Below are 22544 nucleotides of genomic sequence, written 5' to 3' on the forward strand. Positions count from 1 at the left end.
CTCTAACAAACATTAAAGTGTTTAGGTGACTTATAATAAATTATTAATATAATAACATATATAATTTAATTTTTTTATTTAAGTTAAAAAAAAAATCGAGATCGTCGTCATTGATTAGAGGAGGATGTTCAGAGCTTAGAGCTTTCGGTCCCGCCTTCGTCGCTTGCTCTTCTTAGATAAGATAAATCTTAATCTTTTTTAAACTTAAATTATACATGTTATTATATTAATTATTTATTATGAGTCAGTATATCAGATAAATAGACTCTAACATTTATTAACTTAGATTTGATGGCAAGGGTTTATATACTATTTTTTGCCTAAGTAGTCACCAAGACCATGGATTTAACTCTTTTTTAAACTTAAATTACATACATCATTATATTAATAGTTTATTATGAGTCAACATATTTATTATATTAATAGTTTATTGCCAGTCAACATATTTATCATAAGGGCTTAAGTGATTCATGATCAAAACCACGTGAGCTAATATTTAAAATTTATCGATCGGATATATCTATATCAAATCTAAAAATATATTAAAATGACTTTTTTTTAATATAATTTTAATTAATCTTTATCTAGAATTAATGGAATGTTTTTTAATCCACGTAATACTTTTACTCACATTTATTCTCGACTCAATTAATTAATGGTTATCCTAATCCAAATTAACTCGATGACCTTTTTTAGCTTTTTGCTCATATTTATTCTAATCTAATTTAAGTATTTTATCTCAAACAGTTATTTGGGTATTAATAATTCATCCCAAATACAACAAAAATATCTAATTTGCTGTTCGAATCTGTACCGAATCAGATGGATGGATATCCCATTTCGACCTTAACGGATCAAATCGGATCCGCACAAAAATCCGTATCCGCTTGTTAACGGATCCGACTTAACTAACCTGCTTTCTCGTTTTCCCGAGACGGTGAGTTCTCCGTTACGCCCGAGCGAACCGCGCGTTAATGGCAACCGTTTCGATTCCGTTGCCATTTCCCTCTCTTTCTCCTCCGCTTGCCTTCCTCCTCCGTCATCCCTCTAAACCGTGACGATGGAGGAGGAGCGAAGCGGATGACTCGCAGCCAAGACCGGAACGAGAGAGAGAGAGAGAGAGATAAGCGCGAGATCGATCCCCGAACGGAGCTCTAAATTTGGAGCAGCCTCCCCTACCCGATCCTGCGCTCCATCAGCTGTATTCCTCTGCCGATTTAAGGTGGCCTCCGTCCTCCATTGGCCTTCGGTTCTTCCCTTTCTGTAAGAATCCGTCCCCCTTGCATTCGATTCTCCGTTGAGTGATTTTTTTTTTTTTCTGGTTTTTCTTTGAAGATCTTTTCAAATTTGGACTCTTTTGATCCCCGGGTGCTAATTCTTGGCTGAAACCCCAATTGTTCGTACAAAGGCGGTTGTTTTTGCTCGTGTTCTTGTGATCCTTGTCCGATCACATTGTTTCCTGGTTGCAATCCATGTTTAGTTCTTCTTCGATGATTAGAAAGGCGGATCCTTTAACGACCTCTGGCAATCACATTGTTTCCATGTTGCAATCGTTTTCCTCTTTTCCCTTGGAAGCTAGTAGGATTCGGACGGGATTGTGCTTTATTGTTTGTTGTTCTGGGTGGATTAAATCGAGAGGAAAACGATTTCCTTTTGGTTGTGCAGCTAAAATCAAGCTCTGACGGTTGTATGGTTTTCCTTGCAGTGAAAGGGATGTCATCCGCCGGAGCCACTCTTCGGCCAATCCGGGAAGATGTTGAACTGTCAACATGCCATTCCAATGGAGCCGGAGGTCCACTTTACTCTCCAGAGTTGATAACGATATACCTGGCAGTTCTGGGTGCCCCTGTCATCCCCATGCGGGTGTTGGAGTCCGACTCCATCGCCTCCGTAAAGCTCAAGGTCCAGAGCTGCAAGGGCTTTGCTGCCAAGAAGCAGAAGCTGGTATTCGATGGCCGGGAGATGGCTCGGAATGATTGTCTAATACGTGACTACGGTGTGGCCGATGGCAACGTCCTCCATCTTATCATCAAAACATCAGATCTCCGTGTCATCACCGTGAAGACTGCATCTGGAAAGAAACTCAAGTTCCGCGTCGACCGGGGGCGAACCGTTCGTCATGTCAACAAGCAGGTTGCGGATCTTGAAGATGAACAATGTGTCTTCCAAGGGCGGCCTCGGAAACAGCTTCAAGACCGGAAGGAGATCCATAACATATGCACAAACAACAATGCATTCATCCACCTGCTGGTGCATAGGTCGGCAGAAGCCGGCACCGGAGCTGTGGAGAATGACTTGGAGCCATTTTTCAGGGCACCGGTGGCGGACAGTAGGCCTCCGGGTAGGGATGCGTTGATCGAGCCAGTCATCGTCAATCCCAAGGTGGAATTGCCTCGATTGATGAAGGATCTGCTCGGTGCCACTCTTTCTGGACTGGACAAGGGAAACCCACCTATAATGTCCTCGGAAGGAACAGGGGGAACCTATTTCATGCAAGACATCACGGGCAATGAGTACGTTGCCGTCTTTAAGCCGATCGACGAGGAACCACTGGCCGCGAACAACCCTCGAGGACTTCCACCGTCGACGAATGGGGAAGGGTTGAAAAGGGGGACACGGGTAGGAGAAGGTGCCCTCAGGGAAGTGGCAGCGTACATTCTTGATCATCCCGTCAGTGGCCGCCGCTCATTCTCACATGTGGACTTTGGATTCGCCGGGGTTCCTCCGACCGTCATGGCTCGATGCTTGGACGGAGGCTTTAACCATCCCACCGGATGTGAACACGAAGCGATAGACTTCAAGATGGGATCACTGCAAATGTTTGTGAAGAACTATGGAAGCTGCGAAGACATGGGGACTCGGGAGTTTCCGGCGCAGGAGGTTCATAAGATCTGCGTGTTAGACATTAGATTGGCAAATGCAGATCGGCACGCCGGAAATATCCTAGTCTGCAAGGAGGGGGAAGGAGGACGGCTAGCGTTGGTCCCCATCGACCATGGATACTGCCTGCCAGAGAATGTGAGTTTGCAGACCCACTTACCTTTTATTTATTTATTTATTTATTTATGTATGATCTGAATTCTCTCTGGAATTTTTGTTCTCACAGTTTGTTGTTTGATGATGCAATGCATATATATATTATATATATATATATATATATTATATTTATGCTTGCTTTTCTGATTGATGCAGTTCGAGGATTGCACATTCGAGTGGCTCTACTGGCCTCAGTCTCGCCAACCTTTTAATTCCGAAACCACAGAGTACATAAAGTCGCTGGACGCTGAGCAGGACATCGCACTGCTAAAGTTCTATGGGTGGGAGATGTCGCCCGACTGCGCTCGCACTCTTCGCATCTCCACCATGCTTCTCAAGAAAGGCGTCGAAAGAGGTCTCACTCCGTATCGTATCGGAAGCATAATGTGTAGAGAAACCATCAACAAAGAGTCCAAGATCGAAGAGATCATAAGCCAAGCCAAGAATGCTGTTCTTCCGGCCACCGACGAGGCCGCATTCTTGGAGTCGATTTCTGACATCATGGATGGCTATCTCGATCGACTCAGCGTATAGACCCACCCACCCATCGGAGGCTTATATTTATGCGCACGCAGCCACGGGCGTGTATGTATGTGTGGGAGAAGGATATCATCATCGTTGGTACTTGGAAAAAGGCGGATGGGAGTTTGCGAGTATGTATGTGAGAGCAGTCAGCAGTCAGTGTATAGATATAGATGTGATGCCCCCCACCACACCCCCCCCCCCCCTCTGTGTGTTGATGTGATCACCATGACACAGGAGGCGAGAGGTTCTTGCGACTTTCGACTGCCGATGGTTGCGTCTCTCTGTTTGGTTCATGTCTCATGCAATGTCGTTGTTGGGAGAATGAACATACACTCAAGAATCCTAGTAGATCCATATTTTATACCTCTCTCTCTCTCTCTCTCTATCTATCTATATATATATATATATACAGCACTCATGACAACAGCCAAAGATTAATAGTAGGGTGGAAACAGCCATATCTGCTAAAACAAAGACTGAAGAAGTGATCAAATAATAAAACAAAATTGTAGGTTCAGACTAAACTAGTGTTCCAAAACACTTGTGAAGGGTGTCACATACCATTCACAGCTTGGATTTGTATATAGGTTATGTTCTCTAGTTCAGAAAATTTGCAATCAAATTAGAAGGGGTTTCGGAGCTGGATGGATTCACAAGGCAAAAAAACGAAGGAGAAACCACAATCCATGCTCTTCAGGATTCAGTTGCATTTGGGAGCTTTTTTTCTAGGTGGTTCCTATCTCATCATTCCATGCACACAAAATTGGAGAATCATTCTTTTTCCTTTACTCCCTCTTTGTAGGCATCGATCATTTAGAATGAAAGGACAACGAGTGTATCAGAAGAACGAATAGATATCTTGCTATTACAAAATAGCAAGATATGCTATTTTGAATATAAAAGGAGGATCAAAGGATATGCTATTACGAATAGTTATACCCTCAACCCTATGGGAAAATACACTCAGAAATACATTACCAGGCTACCCAACTATGTAAATTATAAATCCATTCACAAAAAAAAAAAAAAAAAAAAACAGAATTCACAACATTTGCACTTTGAAGAGAGAGAATTATCTAAGAAAATCCATTATCAAAATATACATGAGCTTGAAACCCTCTTTGTGGAAGCGCACAAGCATAAAGCATAACAATTCACTTCACTAGAATTCAATTCCCCTGCCATGACCCAAAAAATATTATGCAACTTTTATTTACAGACACCACCTTCAAAAAATTGTTCATCCTTGGTTGAGAAGAGCAAAGTCAAACATTAACTACCAAAATGGAAATTCCTAACTGAATCCGTCTTAGTGGCAGATAAAAGACAAACAAATACATTGCTTTGAATCTTTTGGGAGACACTGCAAACTTTTACATCAGCAATCATAAAAAGTCAAGAACAGTTTCAAGCAACAGAGTTGTAATCTCAGTAGGTAATAACAACAAAGGCGATGCGAAACACTTCATGATTACTAGATTCTGCATCCAGGTATACAGCACATATATCATCATCTGTCACCAGTCATTGGACAAATCATTGTTAGACATGTTCTAAACTTTCACCAGCCTTAGATCAACTATCCAGTGGAATTTAGAAAAAAGGGAGCAGTATCTAAGAGGCTGAAAGAAAATTCCTATGGGAAGAAAAAGCAAAGATCCTTTTGACTATAATGCTTTTGTCATAACAGAAGCATATTTATTCATGAAGCATTATATAACAGACAAATCAGCTGCACCTATGCCATATTTACAAGTTCACAATTAGTAATCTCTCTGAATTCATTGAAGGACTGGTGTTATAATTTGCAGAGCTTCTTCAGTTAGGAGGGTCAGGTGATCTGTATCCCCAGGGGTTCTTGGTAGCCCAGTTCCATTGATCACGGCACATCTCTTCGATGCCATACTTTGCTCTGCAGTAGCCATCATTTCAACATCCATACAAGAAATTAAACACTGTCAACCAGAACCCTAATGATAACATATTGAGCTGAGGAATGGATTCTTCGGTCATACTAAGAAACAATGACTAACAACATTAACAAAAAATATCAGAGAATTGGCCTACAAGAATGTCAAGTATTACTGCATGAACTGAAGCATAAAGTACATACTTCCAACTGAGTTCCTTCTCTGCTTTGACGGTGCATGCATAAAGAATTTCAGCATCACCAGGACGCCTTCCAGCCATGACCAGAGGAATTTTCTGAAAATAATCTAATAAGTCGAGACTTATAGAAGAAAGACAGAGCATGCATACTAACACCATGTGGCTTGACTGATCTCCAATCCAGAATCCTTCAGCCAGCAATAGGTAACAACACAACACATTTTACTCAAAAGCAGAAGATTTGGTAGAGAATTGATTCGAGTCATCTAATGAAATTCATGATATGCATCTCAATATCAAGTTATCCTACCCTAATTACACACGATTGCTCAAATAGCCAGTCGTTTTTCTTCATCTTAATAAATCATGTTGCCTGAAACTGTAATACCTTGCCAGAAGCCTTCTCGAATGCTGCCACCATTTCTAATACGGATGTTCCCTTTCCAGTTCCTAGATTATAAACTTCACAGCCTGCAGCTTACAGTACTTTGTCAGATTAAACATATCGAAAGCCTTGCAAGGAATTAAGAATCAATACATGAATGCTTTAAAAAAACTACATGGTGAAATATCCAGATAAACACTGATGGTTAGGCATCAAATGTGATGTTTGAAGATTAAATTGTTAATCCATGTCTTTAACTATATGAGTCACCTCGCTTGAAGGTGCTTACTGTCCTGTATTTGGTCTGTAATACTAAAAGCTCTTCCATTTTAACAAAGCATGTTAAAGCACAATAAAAATTCTATATCATAAATCATGGCTCATTAAAAACAGAAATGCTAATGTAAGCCCAAATAAGAAAGGACTAATGTGAATGTCTCACTCTAGAAAATATTAATGTTGTCGAGCATATACGAAACTGTTCCAGCCTATTTCAGCACAAGTAGATAAGAGTAGCATTAGGGCAAATGTTAATGGCGTGCTAAGATTTCTAGGAATATTAAAATCTTCCATTGAACCAAGTTGAAGCATAGTTATCATACCTGACTCTGAAAGGATGATACAAGATTCAGATGACAATGATAATAATAATTATGCTGCATAATTCTGCACAAGCTGAGTTTCAAAAAATATAAGCCACATGATGTTGAGAATGCTTTTATCATCCATTAACCCAGATGACACACAGGTGACCCATAGCAAACCCCACAGAGATAGTATAGCCTTTGGATAGCAACGGAAATCATGATCCATGAGACATTCTCCATTTAGATACATTCGGTACTTGACAACACAATAGCTATATGTTCACAAGCTTGGAATAACAATGTTTGCAATTTCTTACTGGACCTGTATCGGTCCCTGGTCAGACCGATATGTATGATCAGTGCACACGACAAGCAAGAAGAGGAGGCAAAAGGAGGAGAAGAGGAAGAAAAAATAAGAGAAGAAAAGGAAGAAGAGGAAGTGTACCCGAAATTAGCGGCACACGATGGGCAGCGGGCAACATCAGGCCAGTAAAGAGGGCTCACATAAACCAACAGTTTACGAGTTATATAGTTTTTTTTTACTTTTTTTAATATGTCGGACCAGACCATCCAAAATGGAGGTAGTCCGCGTCTTGGTTTGGGCTTGACACTAACTAAACTGCGAAACCGCTAAATACCAATCAGGAGGAGCCAAACCGGGTGAAACAACAACCCTAAACCAAACTGAGAAAAATTTGTGAAAAATGGGTACGTGGGTCAAGGATTTAAATCTAGGTCCAGTGTTGGCTTTGGAAATTAATCAGATCGGTATAATACTGATATATTATGGTATAGCAACCAGTAACATCCTATATCACTTAAAAAAAAATAAAAAATGACCATGTCATACTTTCCATAAAAAAACAACAACCAAAAACAACAAAAGTGATCATTAACAAACTTAGTTTTTATTTACACAACTTCAACTTTAAAGACTCACCAAACAACAATTCAAGCTACCAAAACCTAGCTTTCCATGCATATAAGTATAAACAGGACCTATAACACTGGTTGCTTGGGTAATAGTCAAATATTTAGTGCAGGTGAAAGTTGGTGTTAGGTCGTAAGCATTACTTCCTAAAATGTTGCTGAACATTATATATCCTGAAGAATAAACAATAGTCTGAACTATATATCTTAAGTTTATAAGTTGCAAACACCAAATGTGTAAATAATAGTAAATAGCCTAAACTTCACCATAAGCAAATGTGTAAATAATGGCTGTAATCAAGAAATTTACAAAAAGTATTTGGGCCAGCAATTACATAAAGTACTACAAATTTTAATTGCATCCAATACGTACCTATGTTGGGGTCCTCAAAGAACTTCTGCAGGGCTGCAATATGTCCATCTGCTAGATCAACAACATGGATGTAATCCCTTACCTGCAGCCATTTTGTGATGACCATAAGAAGAAAAACTGTAATAACTAGCACTAAAACAATAAAATTTTTGGCCCTTGAACCAAGCAGTTTCTGCATTAGATAATACTAATGTTGTATATTTAGAATACTTGACAGCAACATATGAATAAGTAAATCTATCAAAATCTGCACTATAAGTAAATCTACAGTTTCTCAAACGCACATTTTCATCCAAAATAGTCATAGAACTAATATATAAAATTTAATGTTATATACATTAACAACAGAATCAATATCATAAATTAAGCTCCATTACTTGCTTCAATTAAGATGATTGTTCTGTCAAGCTGGTTCCAGTAGGATAAAACCAAGTATCACAATATTTGAGTACATGTCCTTAAACAACTTAAACATTAAAGAGACCAAAAATAAATAAAAATGATATATAATTCATGAAAAACATACCCCTGTGCCATCCTTGGTTGAATAGTCATTTCCAAATACTGCAAGTGTAGGTCTCCTACCAACAGCAACTTGCTGGACAAGTGGCATGAGGTTATTGGGAATTCCACAAGGATCTTCACCAATTTGTCCACTGGGATGAGCTCCAACAGGATTGAAATATCTTAGTAGCATGATCTTCCAATCACCATCTGCATGATGGATATCACGACATATTTCTTCAATCATAAGCTGCAAATATTGATATAAAAATCTTCAGATCACACCAATAGGTACATAAAGGTAAAAAGTGAAAAATAAAATGTAGGCAAAGAAGAAAGAAGGAACCTTGGTTCGACCATATGGATTCATTGCACATAAAGGTGATTCCTCTGTACAGGGCAGATCCTTAGGCCAACCATAAACGGTAGCTGATGATGAAAATACCAGCTGAGAAGTTTGAAAAATCAGTCACCCAAATGCTTTAATGGTGAAATATATGTACATTCATATCACTGAAACAGTCACCCCAAAAGCCAATATTTCATCAGAAAGGTCATAAATAGATACTTTAAAAATATAAATTAATTTACATAAAAAGGTTATCACATAACAATAATTACAAAGAAAGTTCAATTTCTTGGTTACATGTATTTTTATATAAAACAAGGAAATCATCAAGAAAGCAAATCCTAACAAATGTCTATTGCATTAATCATTATGGTAAAAGAAAATAAATATAAATTCATCTAATATATATTTATTATCAAATATCAACTTAAAAGGCTATCTCATGAAAACTAGTTTGTGTCTCATCATCCTATGTGGTGTGGTTCCTTCACAACCCTGATATATGTGAATGCCCAAAAGGTCAGGTATGTCATATGTGTAAGAGCCCATGAGAGAAGGTTTATGAAAGGACCGTAGCAAGTATAACCGAACTAAAGTAGCCTTCCTTGAATGCCTCTGGGGCCCATTGAGGTGCCCATTCCATAAACTTCAAAAGAACTATTGGGTAGAACAGAAAGCGGTATACACAAAAAGACACCGGCAGTATGAGAGTTATGAAGTCCGCAAGGAGTAGCCATATAGATATGGCTATTACTAAAGCATAGAAACGCAAGGCCATAGCATGACCTCATTCCTGATAGAATCTGTATTTAGGATAATATTGTACATGAACAATTGATCTTTGTCTCAATGTATACCTCTCACAATTTGACACCATAAAATGTTAAATGGCACATGATACTCTCTATCAAGATCTTGAGAAATTTGCTATTTAAATAACAAGTATTAGCTCTCCACAAAAACTAGATAAGCATGGCAAAACAGACAAGGCACATTGGCCCAGCCTGTGGTCATGTGGCCAACTATGAGGGAAAAAAGGAGGCAGAGTGTGATCCATAAGATTCCTTTGATCACAAGAAATTATGGAAAACAAAAATGTGCATTCAGTGTATAACAAGCATGCATGCTTTTGCTTCTTCAATGATCCAACTATTGAAACAGCATAGGACCTTCTCCGTTTACTTATTAGTTACATAACTGGCAAGAGTGAAGAAATCGATGTGCTACACCAACTGAGAAAAAACAATTCATGTGAACAACCATTGAGAATGAGATAAGTTGTTTCAAAACACTGAGGAATTTGTAATGATGTTCTAAATGTTTTGTTTTTCTTTACAATCTTCTAAGAAGAAAAATCTTGGCCAACAAATCAAGTTTATCCAGAGAAATACCTTTTTGCATCCATGTGCAGCCATTACTTCCAAGAGAGTAATTGTACCAATGATGTTATTTTCATAATAAATCAAAGGTTTCTGAACACTTTCACCCACAGCCTTTAGACCAGCAAAATGTATAACAGCATCAAACCTGATGACAAAAATCATAGCTTCATACACGAAGAACATAAACTCAACATAAGATTCTGAAAATTACATGAAGAAATCCACTGACATTCACATTTAAGAAATACAATAATAATAACAAAAGGAAGCCATGTTCAACTATTTGGGGTTGACCACAATGATCTTTCCCTGCCATTGAGTTCTATTTAGAGCAATATCACTAGTTCAACAAAGAGAAGTCACATATCTTTTTTACATTTTTCTAATTAAACTTTCTTATGTCTCCTACCACTCCTCATACTACTACAATGGTAAACCTCATCTAACAAAGGTTTTATAGGTTTCTTTAGGATATGTTGGCACCATTTTAAATGATTCTCTCTGATTTTATCTTATTTTAAAATATACCTCATAATTCATAAAAGTAAGAACTTATTATGTCATTTCTGATGATCCCACACTTTCATCTCATTATCCTCATCCCAACAATGATAGTTTTGTTGTACATATTGCTGTCTTGATATCCAACATTCCAACCACATAAGTATCTGACTACTGCGTTCTAAAATCCTTTTAATCAAAGAGGAATGTTAATCACAAAAATGTAAAACTGGATCAAGAGACAAATACATGAAAAGATTCATGACTATAAAAATATCAAACTCTGGTACCTATCTATTCTGCATGGTACCTAATTATTCCACATAAAGCTTAAGTGTCTCTATCTGTTATGACTTTGGCCAATCGCAACCTACACGGAAGCCCAATCTTCGTTTCTGTTCTTCTAGGTTGAGAGATTTGGGATATCAGTCGACAGAAACAAGGATAATCAGCAAAAAGAAAAAAATGTGTGAAATGTTCTTAGGGTAATAAATGTCCATTAGTCTAAAGATATAGGAATAGTTTTAAACAGTATGTTACCTAATAAATGTCCATATACTGATTCTCATGATAGTACCTGCCTTTATATTTATCAATCAAATGCATAACTTCAAGAAATCAATTAGGTTCAATTTTGGTTCAAGTGTTAATTCTAAGAAAGTTTGACTTCCCACATGATTTCTTGATTTTTGTGCTGGTTAACTAAATTTGCTCAATTGCCAAACAACAGACGTAATTGGTAAGAAATGGCATGAGGAGCTACTTAATAACTAAGATAGCTAGACGTTAGATCAAAACCCGGAACATAACTACAACGAACAGAGAACTTTTACTGATTTTTAAGGATAGACCCAAAATATCCCACTTTCAACTGAAACAGCTCAATTTTCCTTTCTAAACCAAATATTGACTGCCTAAAATGTATTCTACCAATCAAAAGTCACATTTGATGCCAATAAAATAGTATTTAAATAATGCCATAAGTTCTTAAATTTAAAAAATTAACAAGTAAGCAATGTGACATGACCATCAAGAAAACCACACAAGGTGCCAACTTAATGTAAGTGATCAAACGACTTACGTATAAATATCAAGGAAAAAACACTTACTTTGATGTAGCAAAAACTTTTTCCAATGCTTCCTTGTCTCGAATGTCAAACTGCAGAAGCATCCGCATAATATAGTAATCAAATCCATGAAAAAAGAACTGCTACTTTTGCATTCACTACGAAGCATAATCAAACTCATGAGGACAACAGAGGTCAGAAACAAAATATATATAGGCAACCACAAGAAAAACACCATCACAAATCAAGCCCGCCTTGATAAAATTGAGACCAGAAATTGTGATAACAAATATAAAATGTTTCATTTTCATGGAACCTTATTATGGATCAGGAAAATATTCAAGAAAGCAACTTCTAGAAACAAATAAAAAATTTAGTCAAATCGTGGAACTAATAAAACAGAAACCTACCATTTCATTATCTTGTTTAGAATAAGAGAATGCGTGCAAGGATTATGACGATTAAATTAATCCTACTATAGCAGCTAAAGCTCATTCCAATAAAAAAGTGGAATTACAACATATAGGATCAAGTCAAATGGTTCAGCAAGAGTACAGCTATTTCCTATCATCGAAAAAACATTATTTTGTGAATAACTAAAGCTGAGGTGAGACATTTTTATTGAGCAACTGAAATAATAATTAAAGAATGGTGGTGAATTTAGCGAAACAACTTGAAAGTAAATACCACACAACTGCCTGATTTGGCGAAAGAACGCTTGCAACAGAAATATGCCAAGAACCCTAATTTTACAAAGTCACTAACTAGAATACGCTGTCACCGACCAAAAATTCCAAATCATCAAAAGTGAAAAATCCACACATCCCTAAGGATACGGTACTCTACGACTTTCTGAGCCTCCGAATCCAAACCGAAACTAGAGCCAAATGGGCCATCTCTAACCAAAAGTTTCGATTTTGCTCGATGCTTTCGGGAGAAAAGATAGACAACCAAATCATCACGATGAAGGTCCATCAAAACTGGGGTCTTTCAATAAAATAAATCCGAGGAATAAATCACCTCCATTAAAAATAAATCCGATACCCAAAACCCAGTCTCCGCCCCGCGTGTCACACAACAAGAGACGACGATTACCCGATGAAAGGCGAGGTTCTTGCCGAATTCGCCGGCGAGTTGGGCGACGCGCTGGACGGCGACCACCGATGAGTTATCGAGGTTATCCACCACCACGACAGAGAACCCTTCCAGGAGGAGCTGCAGCACGGTGTGGCTCCCGATGTATCCGGCACCACCCGTGACCAGCACACGCCTCGCCATGACCGGAGAGCGGGACTGAGGCAGCGGAAAACGAGGCGAAAGGTAGGGTTTTGGGATGAGAGGTAGGCCGAGGAGAGGAGGGGACAGAAACGTGGGAGAGGAGAGCGAAGAAGAGGGAATCGGGAGCGGACAATTGAATTGGAAGTGACAGTGTCGGGTTTGTATATAGAACGCTATACGTTCGCCGTTTGGTTCCGTTTTGACCGCCAAGATGACACGATGGGAATGGCTTTGGGATCGTCGAGAGAATATTCCCAGACTACGTTTCCTTACTGATTGTTACTACTCGCTGACCTGGTGCAGTGTGTAGCACGTGGACCCCACACCTGTGTCCAATAAAAAACCAGGTAGATTCTCGAGCAAGAGTAGCACGACATATTTTCTCACCCACTTATAAACCCCTGCCGACCTGGCATAAAACACGGGTCCCACTTTTAAATCCAATAAGGGAACGGGTAGTTCGTACTGGTGGCTCGAGATAAACGGATAAGTATCGCCTCCCGGAGGTTGACCGACGCCACAGGTCGTAGATTTTGTTTCATCCCCGCAGGCATACCTTCATGACGACTGCATATCGGCCGAGGATGCGTGAGCGGGTGGTTCTCGTTGACGACGACTGGATGGGGAGACTTATCGACCGACCATTGGCCGGGGGCGGTGAGGGAAGGAACAAGAAAACGAGCCGACCGGAGGACGCGTGTCCGCGGAGGTGCGGAATGGATTGGGACGAGAAGAAAGCAATGGAGGCGTCGTGGCGTCGAAGACAGCAGCAGCAGCAACGGTGGCTTCCGAGAAACCACGCAACACAATGAATCGGCCGTCAAACACGTCGAGACAATTTGCATGGCGATTAAAATCAATGGCATCTAACTATTTAATCATATTTTTTTTTTCTTATATAATTTTCTGACATTTCTTGTTTGATTAGAATCCCTACGCTGATGATGAGCTCAGAAACTCTGTGTTTTTTTTACTTCATCAAATGAATGCCACCAATCTGATTCATTGCTGACGAAGGCAAGCAGGATCTGCACTCAACACTTGTCCTCTTTGACTTGATGCACGAAAGCTGACGTCTTTGGCATCCTTTACGGGCTGGGCTGAGCATTCTTCCACTGATGCTTTTGCAGCTTTATTCTAGAGGACGTCCGATTGCTAACATCCATCGTTTAGTTGTTAACTCGGTACTTTTAACGATCTGCTGCTGCTGCTGCTGCTGCTGCAAGAATATTGAAATGTTTATCCCACAGAAGCTTTATTGGTCTACTAAAGACGATGGCTGATGGGCTTGCATCCGTGCCTCATCAACTAATCCTGAGTCAATAATTTAGTAGTGCCATCATGCTCCCATCAGTGTTCCTTCTGTGAAGTGAGAATGATGGCAAAAGCAGAGCATAGAAACTCCAAAGCTCGCAGTAAGAACTTCATCTTATCCTCAGAAGGTCAAAGGTTTCCATCTGATACAAAACCTCTGGAGAAACCATCACTTCAGCTGAGTATCTTCAACAGATTCATCAAGGTAAAACAAAGACTAAAATCCATCTTCCTTCATGCAATTACCACAACACAACTGTTGGGAGACCTCACCCTGGAAGCTCTTGATTGTGACTAGAGAGTGGTGATCCAGAACAAAAAAACCCTTGCTTATTTGAGATGGGCATAACATGGACTTAGGAATGTAGCAATAAGCTAACCATACCTCGACCAATAGATTTTTGCTTGCATGGCGAGAAACCATAAAAGCAATTTGGAGGTCATAATTCCAACCGAGAAAATTTTAAGCATATGTATAAAAATGAAGCAAACTTCACAATGACTTTTTGGGTAAAACATTAGCTTATAAGTCTGATATAAGAATTTAAGGGACAAGAAACGTTAAAAAAGCATGTTAAAGCAGCTAGCAATTGATTAACCACAAGATGTACCTTTACTGGCAAATGAAACAAACCACTTTTGCAGCTTTTGCAAACTGCAAAGAGTGGCCCCCCCCATTTGAAGAACACACTAGTAGCAACCACACAGAAATTTCTGTATAGAGTTGATGAAATGAGAAACCATAGTCAACAAAATTATCCTCATTTAGCAAAGTTGGCAAACTGCCGGCGAGGGCCCCCACGTGCTACGCCACTTCCCTGTTGCTGCCATGGGACATTGTGCCTTTTGTGCAATCTGACAGCATTTTCATGGTTTACCTTCTGGGACATCAGCCTCATCCTCTGCTCTTTCATATTTGCAAAGAGAGCATCTAAGGTTTGAGGCTTCTGCTTGGCAACTGCCTTATCCTGCACGAAGCATCAAAGAGATATCAGAAGACACATCCATTCGTCCATTTGGAAGTAACAAAGAGAATCCAAGATACAAATGAACCGAACATTAGAAGAATAATTACAACTCAATCTGTCTCAACTAAAACTTGTATTTGAGTTGAACGAAAGAGGCAAAGACAACTCCAGGAAACCAAAAGCTGAAAAACTGCTATGTTATAAACACAGGAACACCAGGATTGCAGACCCGATACTAGGGAAACCTGATACTAGCAAAAAAAAAAACTGGGTACGACATGGCCGGAACAGGTATTACAAGGAAAATAATTCACATAGTGATAAAACTGGTTCTTATATAATATCTCATGCAAACCATCTTAAAGATTGTAACTCTGGATATTGGCATGTATACAAAGAAAAAAATAGTACTCTCAAACATATAGATTTGCACTTCAACAATTTGCGCTTTTAAGCAAGACTGTTTCATAAAGAAAACATGAAATGTTGTACAGATCTACTTTACCACAAGAAAAAAGGAGTTCATTGTGCTATTACAAAGTTTACCTTTACATTGAAGCCATTATCATAACCTTTTCTTTGAATAGTTGTGGCTGTAACCCTGCATAAGAAAGTAAATGTAAAATAGCTGAGAATAAGATTATTAGAAGTTTAAGCACATGATTTTGCAACATATTGAGATCTTCATTGTGGCATTGAATTGCAACCATAATCATAATAATGGTGGCTTACCATCATCTCTTAATGCAAATAGAGAATTATATTAACTAGTCAAAACAAATTGATAGTAGAGAGACAACTGCCAAGACATACTAACTCTGCCTCCACTTTCCTGACCAAGCTCTCTAGCACATTCTTGACTGTTCATTTTATTATTCAGAAAACCCGAGAGATACAGACAGTGGATGCCGAATAAGGATGCAGTATCTATTATCACCAAGCAACAAAGAGTACCACGGACAAAGATCCCAGAGTCACTGACCCCTCTTTCCTCACAAAAGTACCATATACTCCATAAGGATGCTTCCAGATCAAGTTTCAATAGCGTGGTGATGCTCATCCCACCAAACACTACTCTGCTGAATACCAGAATTTCAACGTAAACTAAACCTAACAGGAGTTCAGCTGCACCAGAAAATTTATGAAAAGGTTTTCAGCCTAAACACCATACTTCAACCATTTGTTCACCTTCACTGCATATTTTTAACGGTTCATTCACCTCAACTGCAGACTTTTTGGAGACTTCAACACAAACAGACTTCGGCCTACATATGACTCAAAACACATGTCCAGAAATATCATATCTACCACCATATAAAACCAGCGCATGGAGCATTGCTCAAATTTTATTACATCCCTATATATAACTGATGCTCGATCAACTTTTTCATACTTGAACGAATTCAAATTAATCCTGCAAACCTGAAATGATTGATGATTCATAAATGCAAAAACTCATGCATAGCATATTTGATAAATTCAACCCCATGAACAGGCACTCAGCTGAGGATCCAACTGATTAGATATGAAGGGAACAAATCTTGGAATGGAGCAGAGGCAACAGAGGAATGCCATAGGCATTAAAGACTTCTCCCACTTAGAAGGCAAACTAGCATTTCGTGCTTTCAAAATTGAATCCGTATGGTCCCTTCTCAATGTTGCTACAATGTCAAGCCTCAATTTTAACCAAGAAACAAATACTACATTTGTTTTCTAAAGTTGACTAGAAAAATCGTGCACGCATAGAACTGTGCAGGAAACCCCATATTTTGGAGGAGAATTACTGCTCTTTGAAAACAATGAAGTGACTCAACCACATTTGGTTGCATCTAACCCCCATCTTCGCCACACCATCTATATACAGGTAGGAGAGATGCAAATGAATGCTGAGATTTGTTCCCACCAAGTGGCCAAAAACACACTAGAATGAAGATGAAAAATCATATCTTGGAGATCAACAAGTCAAAAGTCAAAACTCCCCAGAAATATATTATGATAGCAGTTCTATATTGAAATATCATATGTGGCAACCAATCTAACAGCTCAATAGTCCAATATAACTGCAAACGACTGCGGTAGCATGGTTGCACGAATGTGGACATTCTTTGAACAATAAAATAACCACATTTTTACCTGTAAAGGTACACATACAATAAAAGGTCATGAGATTACAGTCCGATAATTAAAAAAGCTATGAGGGGCCCAAGAAAAGCATGATGATTAAATACCTTGGTCCATTCCGATTTATCCTTCTGTTGCTAACAGGCATGACCGCAGCCTTCCGGGCCACCTCTGTTGTTATTGGGAACTTATCACTATGAAAATTTGACCTCCTCTTTGCAAGGACACCCTGTACATGTACACGTACAATAAACTAAGAAATGAAGCACTGCCATACAATATTGTAGATTTTAGAGAATAATTACTTGTCTGATCGATGATCTAGAATCTATGAATCGCTGCATCCTGGTGTTACCATGGGAAGCATTGCCATTCTGGAAACCTTGACTTTTGATCTAAAAACAAAGGATACGATTTCAATTGTTGAAAATATAAAAAAAACAGTTGTCACAGAATACAAAGAATACTCACCGGTGGCCTTTGAGGTCTTTTGCCCTTCATTGGGTTTTTCTTTGACATTTTAATAATATCATCTACAACAAACATTTAAAGCAAAGTTAGGAGCAAACTATCATACAGAAACTTCACATAAAAGAAAAGGTATGCAAAGATACTGATATACCTAAGGTCATATCCATCTTCTTCTCAGTCAGGGCAATTGCTTCAGTTGTTAATGGCTTAGTTGCCATCTGGACATTCAAAGAGGAAAGTAAGCAGCAGTACTTAATGAAAACAAATTAATAAACTAATTTAAATAGATTCCAAATTAATAAACTAGACCATTATGTTAAGTCACTAGACCTTTAAACAGATTCCAAATTAATAAACTAAATCTAATCAACTAAAAAATAACAAAAGAAAAAATATAATTATGTTACATACAAAACCACTGGCTGAATTTTTTTGGTTAGCACCAGTCATGGTAGCTAGGCTCTTGAAATATTAGGGGAATCATCGCACGCAATAGAGGAGGAAAATAAAAGAAAAAAATCTTATGCTTTGCAGCACTAAATTCTAAAGATCTTCAAAGATAGCTGCATTGAAAAAATTCTACATGAGAAAGAGTTGTCAAACTCGCTTTTCTACCAAAGATCATAAAGGGAATCCTACAATTTATAAAAAAAATAATCTTCAGATAAATAAATATACTTAAAGAACTTTATAAAATCTTTTTTTGCTAAGAGTTAATAAATCTCATATATTCTTAAGTTAATAATTACATTTTTTATCTAAGTGAATGCATAATCTCATATTTCAATGAATTATAATTTTCTTTTTGTCTTTTTTTTATGGGTTCACAACAGTTCTGATAAGGGATCATTTGGTCGGCCAGCCAATGGTGCGGATCATTGGTTCACAACAGTTCACAACACTATAATTGACAGTTATTCTTTCAGTTTGTATTTAATTACGAATCATTGGTTTAACTATTTGGTATTGGAAGTCTGCCCAAATCTCCCCTTAACTCAACCTATATTGAGTGAAGATATCAACAAACTTGGGATATATATATATGTGTGTGTGTGTGTGTGTGATGTTTCTTATTTCATTAATTTATCTTTTGTCTTGAACCTGTATGAAATATGATCATATTGGTTTCACTGATTCTCCAAATATGTACTTGTGTCAGCAGGTGCAGCAAGATAATGGCCAAGGAACAGATGCAAAATCCAACTATGTAACCTCTTTTAAATGAAATCATTTGCTCTCCTACTTTCTCATCATTTTTATCGGATCATTGCCACAAATCAACCTGGGCATCAAGATGTAGCAGTGTAGACCAACATGGTCATCCTCAAGATCTGCATCTTCTTCAGCTTAGCCAGTGTGGTGGCCTTGATCATCTTAATGTTTTACACCAATTATTTCATCAAAATCATCCAGCATTTTCATATCAGACAAGTCCAATGTTGAGTCGCTACGATCTTCTTCACCGTCTCCATCGTTGTCTTAGTACTAATGGCATACTTGTTCCTATAAAAGATCTACTTCATGCTTGTCATAATCCCTTCTCTTTGCTTTGGAATCACCATCTTGCTCATGGTGCAACTTCTGAAGCTTACGAGTTGAAGCAACTGAACTTGGTATCTCTTGTGACCATCACTTCCTAAAGCACTAATCAGATGTCTGTCATTTATTTGAAAATTTTCTCCAGCTTAGGCCTCCGAGCAGTTGATGGTTCTCATGTTCTTCAATAACATGGTACTCATCTTCGTCATGTCACTCATATTATGCGGACTCCTCTTGCTCCTATTGTCAACAATAATAATTGCATCAAAGTCACTTGCTCTCTCATATGTCTTATTTGCTCTGCCCAATATGACTATTCTTAGTGCGCTCAACTGCATCCCATGCATGGTCAAGCTGAATCCATCGACGTCCATATGTCCACCAACTCAGCAACTTCAGCAGCTCCAGGTATGCACAATTGATGCACCAAGAACAGTCGTATTGAGCAGCACAGAGCAATGCAGAGAACATGCGGGAGAGCAAGTGACTCGAGTCTCGAGTGCAACTACTACGCTTGAACTATGCATGAGCAAGATGAATGAAGTAGAGGTGAAAAAGCAGGCAATGTTGACTAGGAGGCTACGTAGTCATGGTAAAGATGGTCCATAACAAAAAAGAGCAGGAAAACCATCATTCACTGAGGCATGAGCAATGGCTTAAGTTGGAGTTCTTCAAGTAAGCGATGTCTATGCAGCTGATGCATCCTAAAGTAAGCGCAGTCACAAGAGATACCAAGTCTAGTAGTTTTGACTCATAACCTTCAGAAGCTACACCACCATGGATTTCACCTACTACTGTGTGCAACATGAACAGGTACATCTAAGAGGACGATGGAGATGAATGACATCATAACTACACAATGTTGGACTTGTTCAATATGACTTCTTCGTCTTGGTGCAGAACATCAAGACGATCGAGCACAACATACTACCTAAAGAAGATGATGATGGCCATGTCGACCCGTGCAATGATCTCGATGCCCAAGTAGGATTCGTAGCAATGATCTGATTATATAAGCAAACGGAGAACAAACGCCTTTGTTTAAAGGAGGCTACTTAGCTAGATTTTCATACTCCTTAATAAATGCCAAAAAATTATCTACCAGATAATGATTAGTTTCTAAATCAAAAGAAGATGGTGTTGCTTTCCAACCCTCAACAGGGGCTTTAGATGGCATCCTTATTGCTCGGAATACATTCTCGACTTCAATCAATGTGACCTCTAACCATTCACAATGTGCACATGTTGCCGAACATAAAGACTCATGTCCTTCGCTTATCTACGTGGTTTATGCCAGTATTTATGTTGTCATTCTCAATAATTTTTGGAACTCTAGCCTCGGCTAATCTATCTGATGGTCCTTGGAGTATCATCGGTGATTTCGATTGCATCTCAAGAATAAAGAAACTAAAGTCAATCAGCTTTAGAGAAACCTCAAAACAAGCAACCCATCACACCATATAGGGATCCATCATCCATCCTTACATATTCCCCCTTAAAGAGCATATCTATTTCCGAAACTATAAAATATTTCCAGAACTCCCATGACCTCTATGCAGCAAAAGTTCCATCCTCCAACAAAGCTCTGGTCTAACACCAAAAATGGCGACCCAACCAAGAAGAATATTTGAATTTTCATGCCCTAATTTACATTACTTACACGAACATCACATAAACGAGGCATAGAGAGGGAAAAAGATCCTGGACCAGCCTTTTTCGCAAGATCCATTAAGAAAGATCCACTAAGAACGAAACAATCAAGATCCAACGTGCAATCTGGGGGAAACCTCGAAGAGTGCCAAGCAATCTACTCGTTTCTACAAAGAACCTAGGGTTCCAAGTCTTGACAGCCTGGGATCCAAGAAGGCGACTCGGGAACGTAGGTTTTCGAGCCCAATTCCTCGACGAGACGAACATACACCATAAAAGGTCAAAAACAAAATCGTCCGAAATAAAAGAAAACAAGGGTTAGGAGAGCGGAAAGCGAACCGGCGAAGGAAAGGACAAGAAAACTCACCAGATCCGCAGGGAGAAAAGAACAAGGAGCCGAGGGAAGAAAATTTCTTGCAGCTTATTGGCGAATCGAAGGATTCGGAGGGCTCCCGAGGTCAAAAGGAAGGGGGATCAAAGCTCCAAAATTTCACAGCTCTCCAAGAACTTTTAGGGTTTGCTTGCTTCGACGAAGCGAGGGCCCTACAAACCGCACCTTTCTCTCTCCCTCGGCCCTCTCATTTATTGACCTCTTAATGTGTCTATTGCAAATATACCCCCTAAACAATGCTTATCAACATTTATAGCCTTTCGCATTTAATGGTTCGACGCATGTAAATATATATATATATATATATATATATAAGGGAAAAAAGAGAAGTCGACTTCTTCTGTCTTTTGTTTTGGCAAACGAAGAGAAGGAAAGTCTTAATAATTAGTTTTATGATTTTTTTAATCTTATTTGTTTCGAGCTATTTAATAAAAATGAATATAGTAAATAGTTTTGGAGATGTACAAACTTCGGTTGTAATTGAGAAGACACAAAACTTGATATCACGGTTGAGATTATTCATTGGTATTTATCGATCCGATCAACCATATTAATAGAATCATATAGTTTAATACCCTCGTTACTATTACTGGAAGTGAGATTTAGATGCCAAATTTATATCTATCATTTTTAGGACCAACATTAATATGAAAAGCTAGCGTTGATACTTGAAATGACTTTTAAATATATGCACATAATATGTATTACATAATATAGACGAAAGCTTGAGTCATGAAATTAATTTTCTTGTCAACAAATTATCATTACTATATAAATAAACTTTCGCATTCAGTAAAAGAAATTCTAGTATTATATTATGAATAATCTAATAAAAACTTCTTAAGACTACCCAGTATTTCTAAAAATATATCAGGTTTCACCATTGACCTAATATTATTCCAATCAGTAGATCAGTATTTTAGGTTTTCGATAAATAAAAATCTTATATACTATCGAACTAAATATTTTAGGGATAAATTTATTGGATGAGGATCTTATTATCAAATTAAATTAATGCATTATATGTAAATTCTTAATCTATCATCTCTTCCTCTTCGCACTTC

The 22544-nt window shown here is 38.4% G+C and overlaps 3 protein-coding genes across 3 annotated transcripts; 1 reads left to right on the plus strand and 2 right to left on the minus strand.

Moving 5' to 3' along the window:
- The first annotated feature begins 1124 nt into the window (after nucleotides 1–1124).
- LOC135676678 (phosphatidylinositol 4-kinase gamma 4-like) lies at nucleotides 1125–3651 on the plus strand. Its single transcript, XM_065188123.1, has 3 exons — nucleotides 1125–1263; nucleotides 1706–3018; nucleotides 3193–3651. Exons 2-3 carry the CDS (start codon nucleotides 1714–1716, stop codon nucleotides 3568–3570), a joined length of 1683 nt encoding a protein of 560 aa, XP_065044195.1. The 5' UTR covers nucleotides 1125–1263; nucleotides 1706–1713; the 3' UTR covers nucleotides 3571–3651.
- Nucleotides 3652–5013: 1362 nt separating this feature from the next.
- On the minus strand, nucleotides 5014–13179 carry LOC135676679 (UDP-glucose 4-epimerase 1-like). Its single transcript, XM_065188124.1, has 9 exons — nucleotides 12844–13179; nucleotides 11791–11840; nucleotides 10190–10325; nucleotides 8796–8897; nucleotides 8472–8699; nucleotides 7946–8027; nucleotides 6059–6141; nucleotides 5675–5766; nucleotides 5014–5473 (listed from the first exon to the last, which is right to left on the minus strand). Exons 1-9 carry the CDS (start codon nucleotides 13024–13026, stop codon nucleotides 5380–5382), a joined length of 1050 nt encoding a protein of 349 aa, XP_065044196.1. The 5' UTR covers nucleotides 13027–13179; the 3' UTR covers nucleotides 5014–5379.
- A 1722-nt stretch (nucleotides 13180–14901) lies between these two features.
- Nucleotides 14902–21657, minus strand: LOC135676680 (uncharacterized). Its single transcript, XM_065188125.1, has 7 exons — nucleotides 21457–21657; nucleotides 18052–18118; nucleotides 17901–17962; nucleotides 17735–17824; nucleotides 17537–17658; nucleotides 15855–15909; nucleotides 14902–15308 (listed from the first exon to the last, which is right to left on the minus strand). The coding sequence occupies exons 2-7, from the start codon at nucleotides 18116–18118 to the stop codon at nucleotides 15102–15104; spliced, it is 603 nt and encodes a 200-aa protein (XP_065044197.1). The 5' UTR covers nucleotides 21457–21657; the 3' UTR covers nucleotides 14902–15101.
- Between the last annotated feature and the right edge of the window lie 887 nt (nucleotides 21658–22544).

The sequence above is a fragment of the Musa acuminata genome, chromosome BXJ1-6, assembly GCF_036884655.1.
Source record: "Musa acuminata AAA Group cultivar baxijiao chromosome BXJ1-6, Cavendish_Baxijiao_AAA, whole genome shotgun sequence".
NCBI classification, from domain to species: domain Eukaryota; kingdom Viridiplantae; phylum Streptophyta; class Magnoliopsida; order Zingiberales; family Musaceae; genus Musa; species Musa acuminata.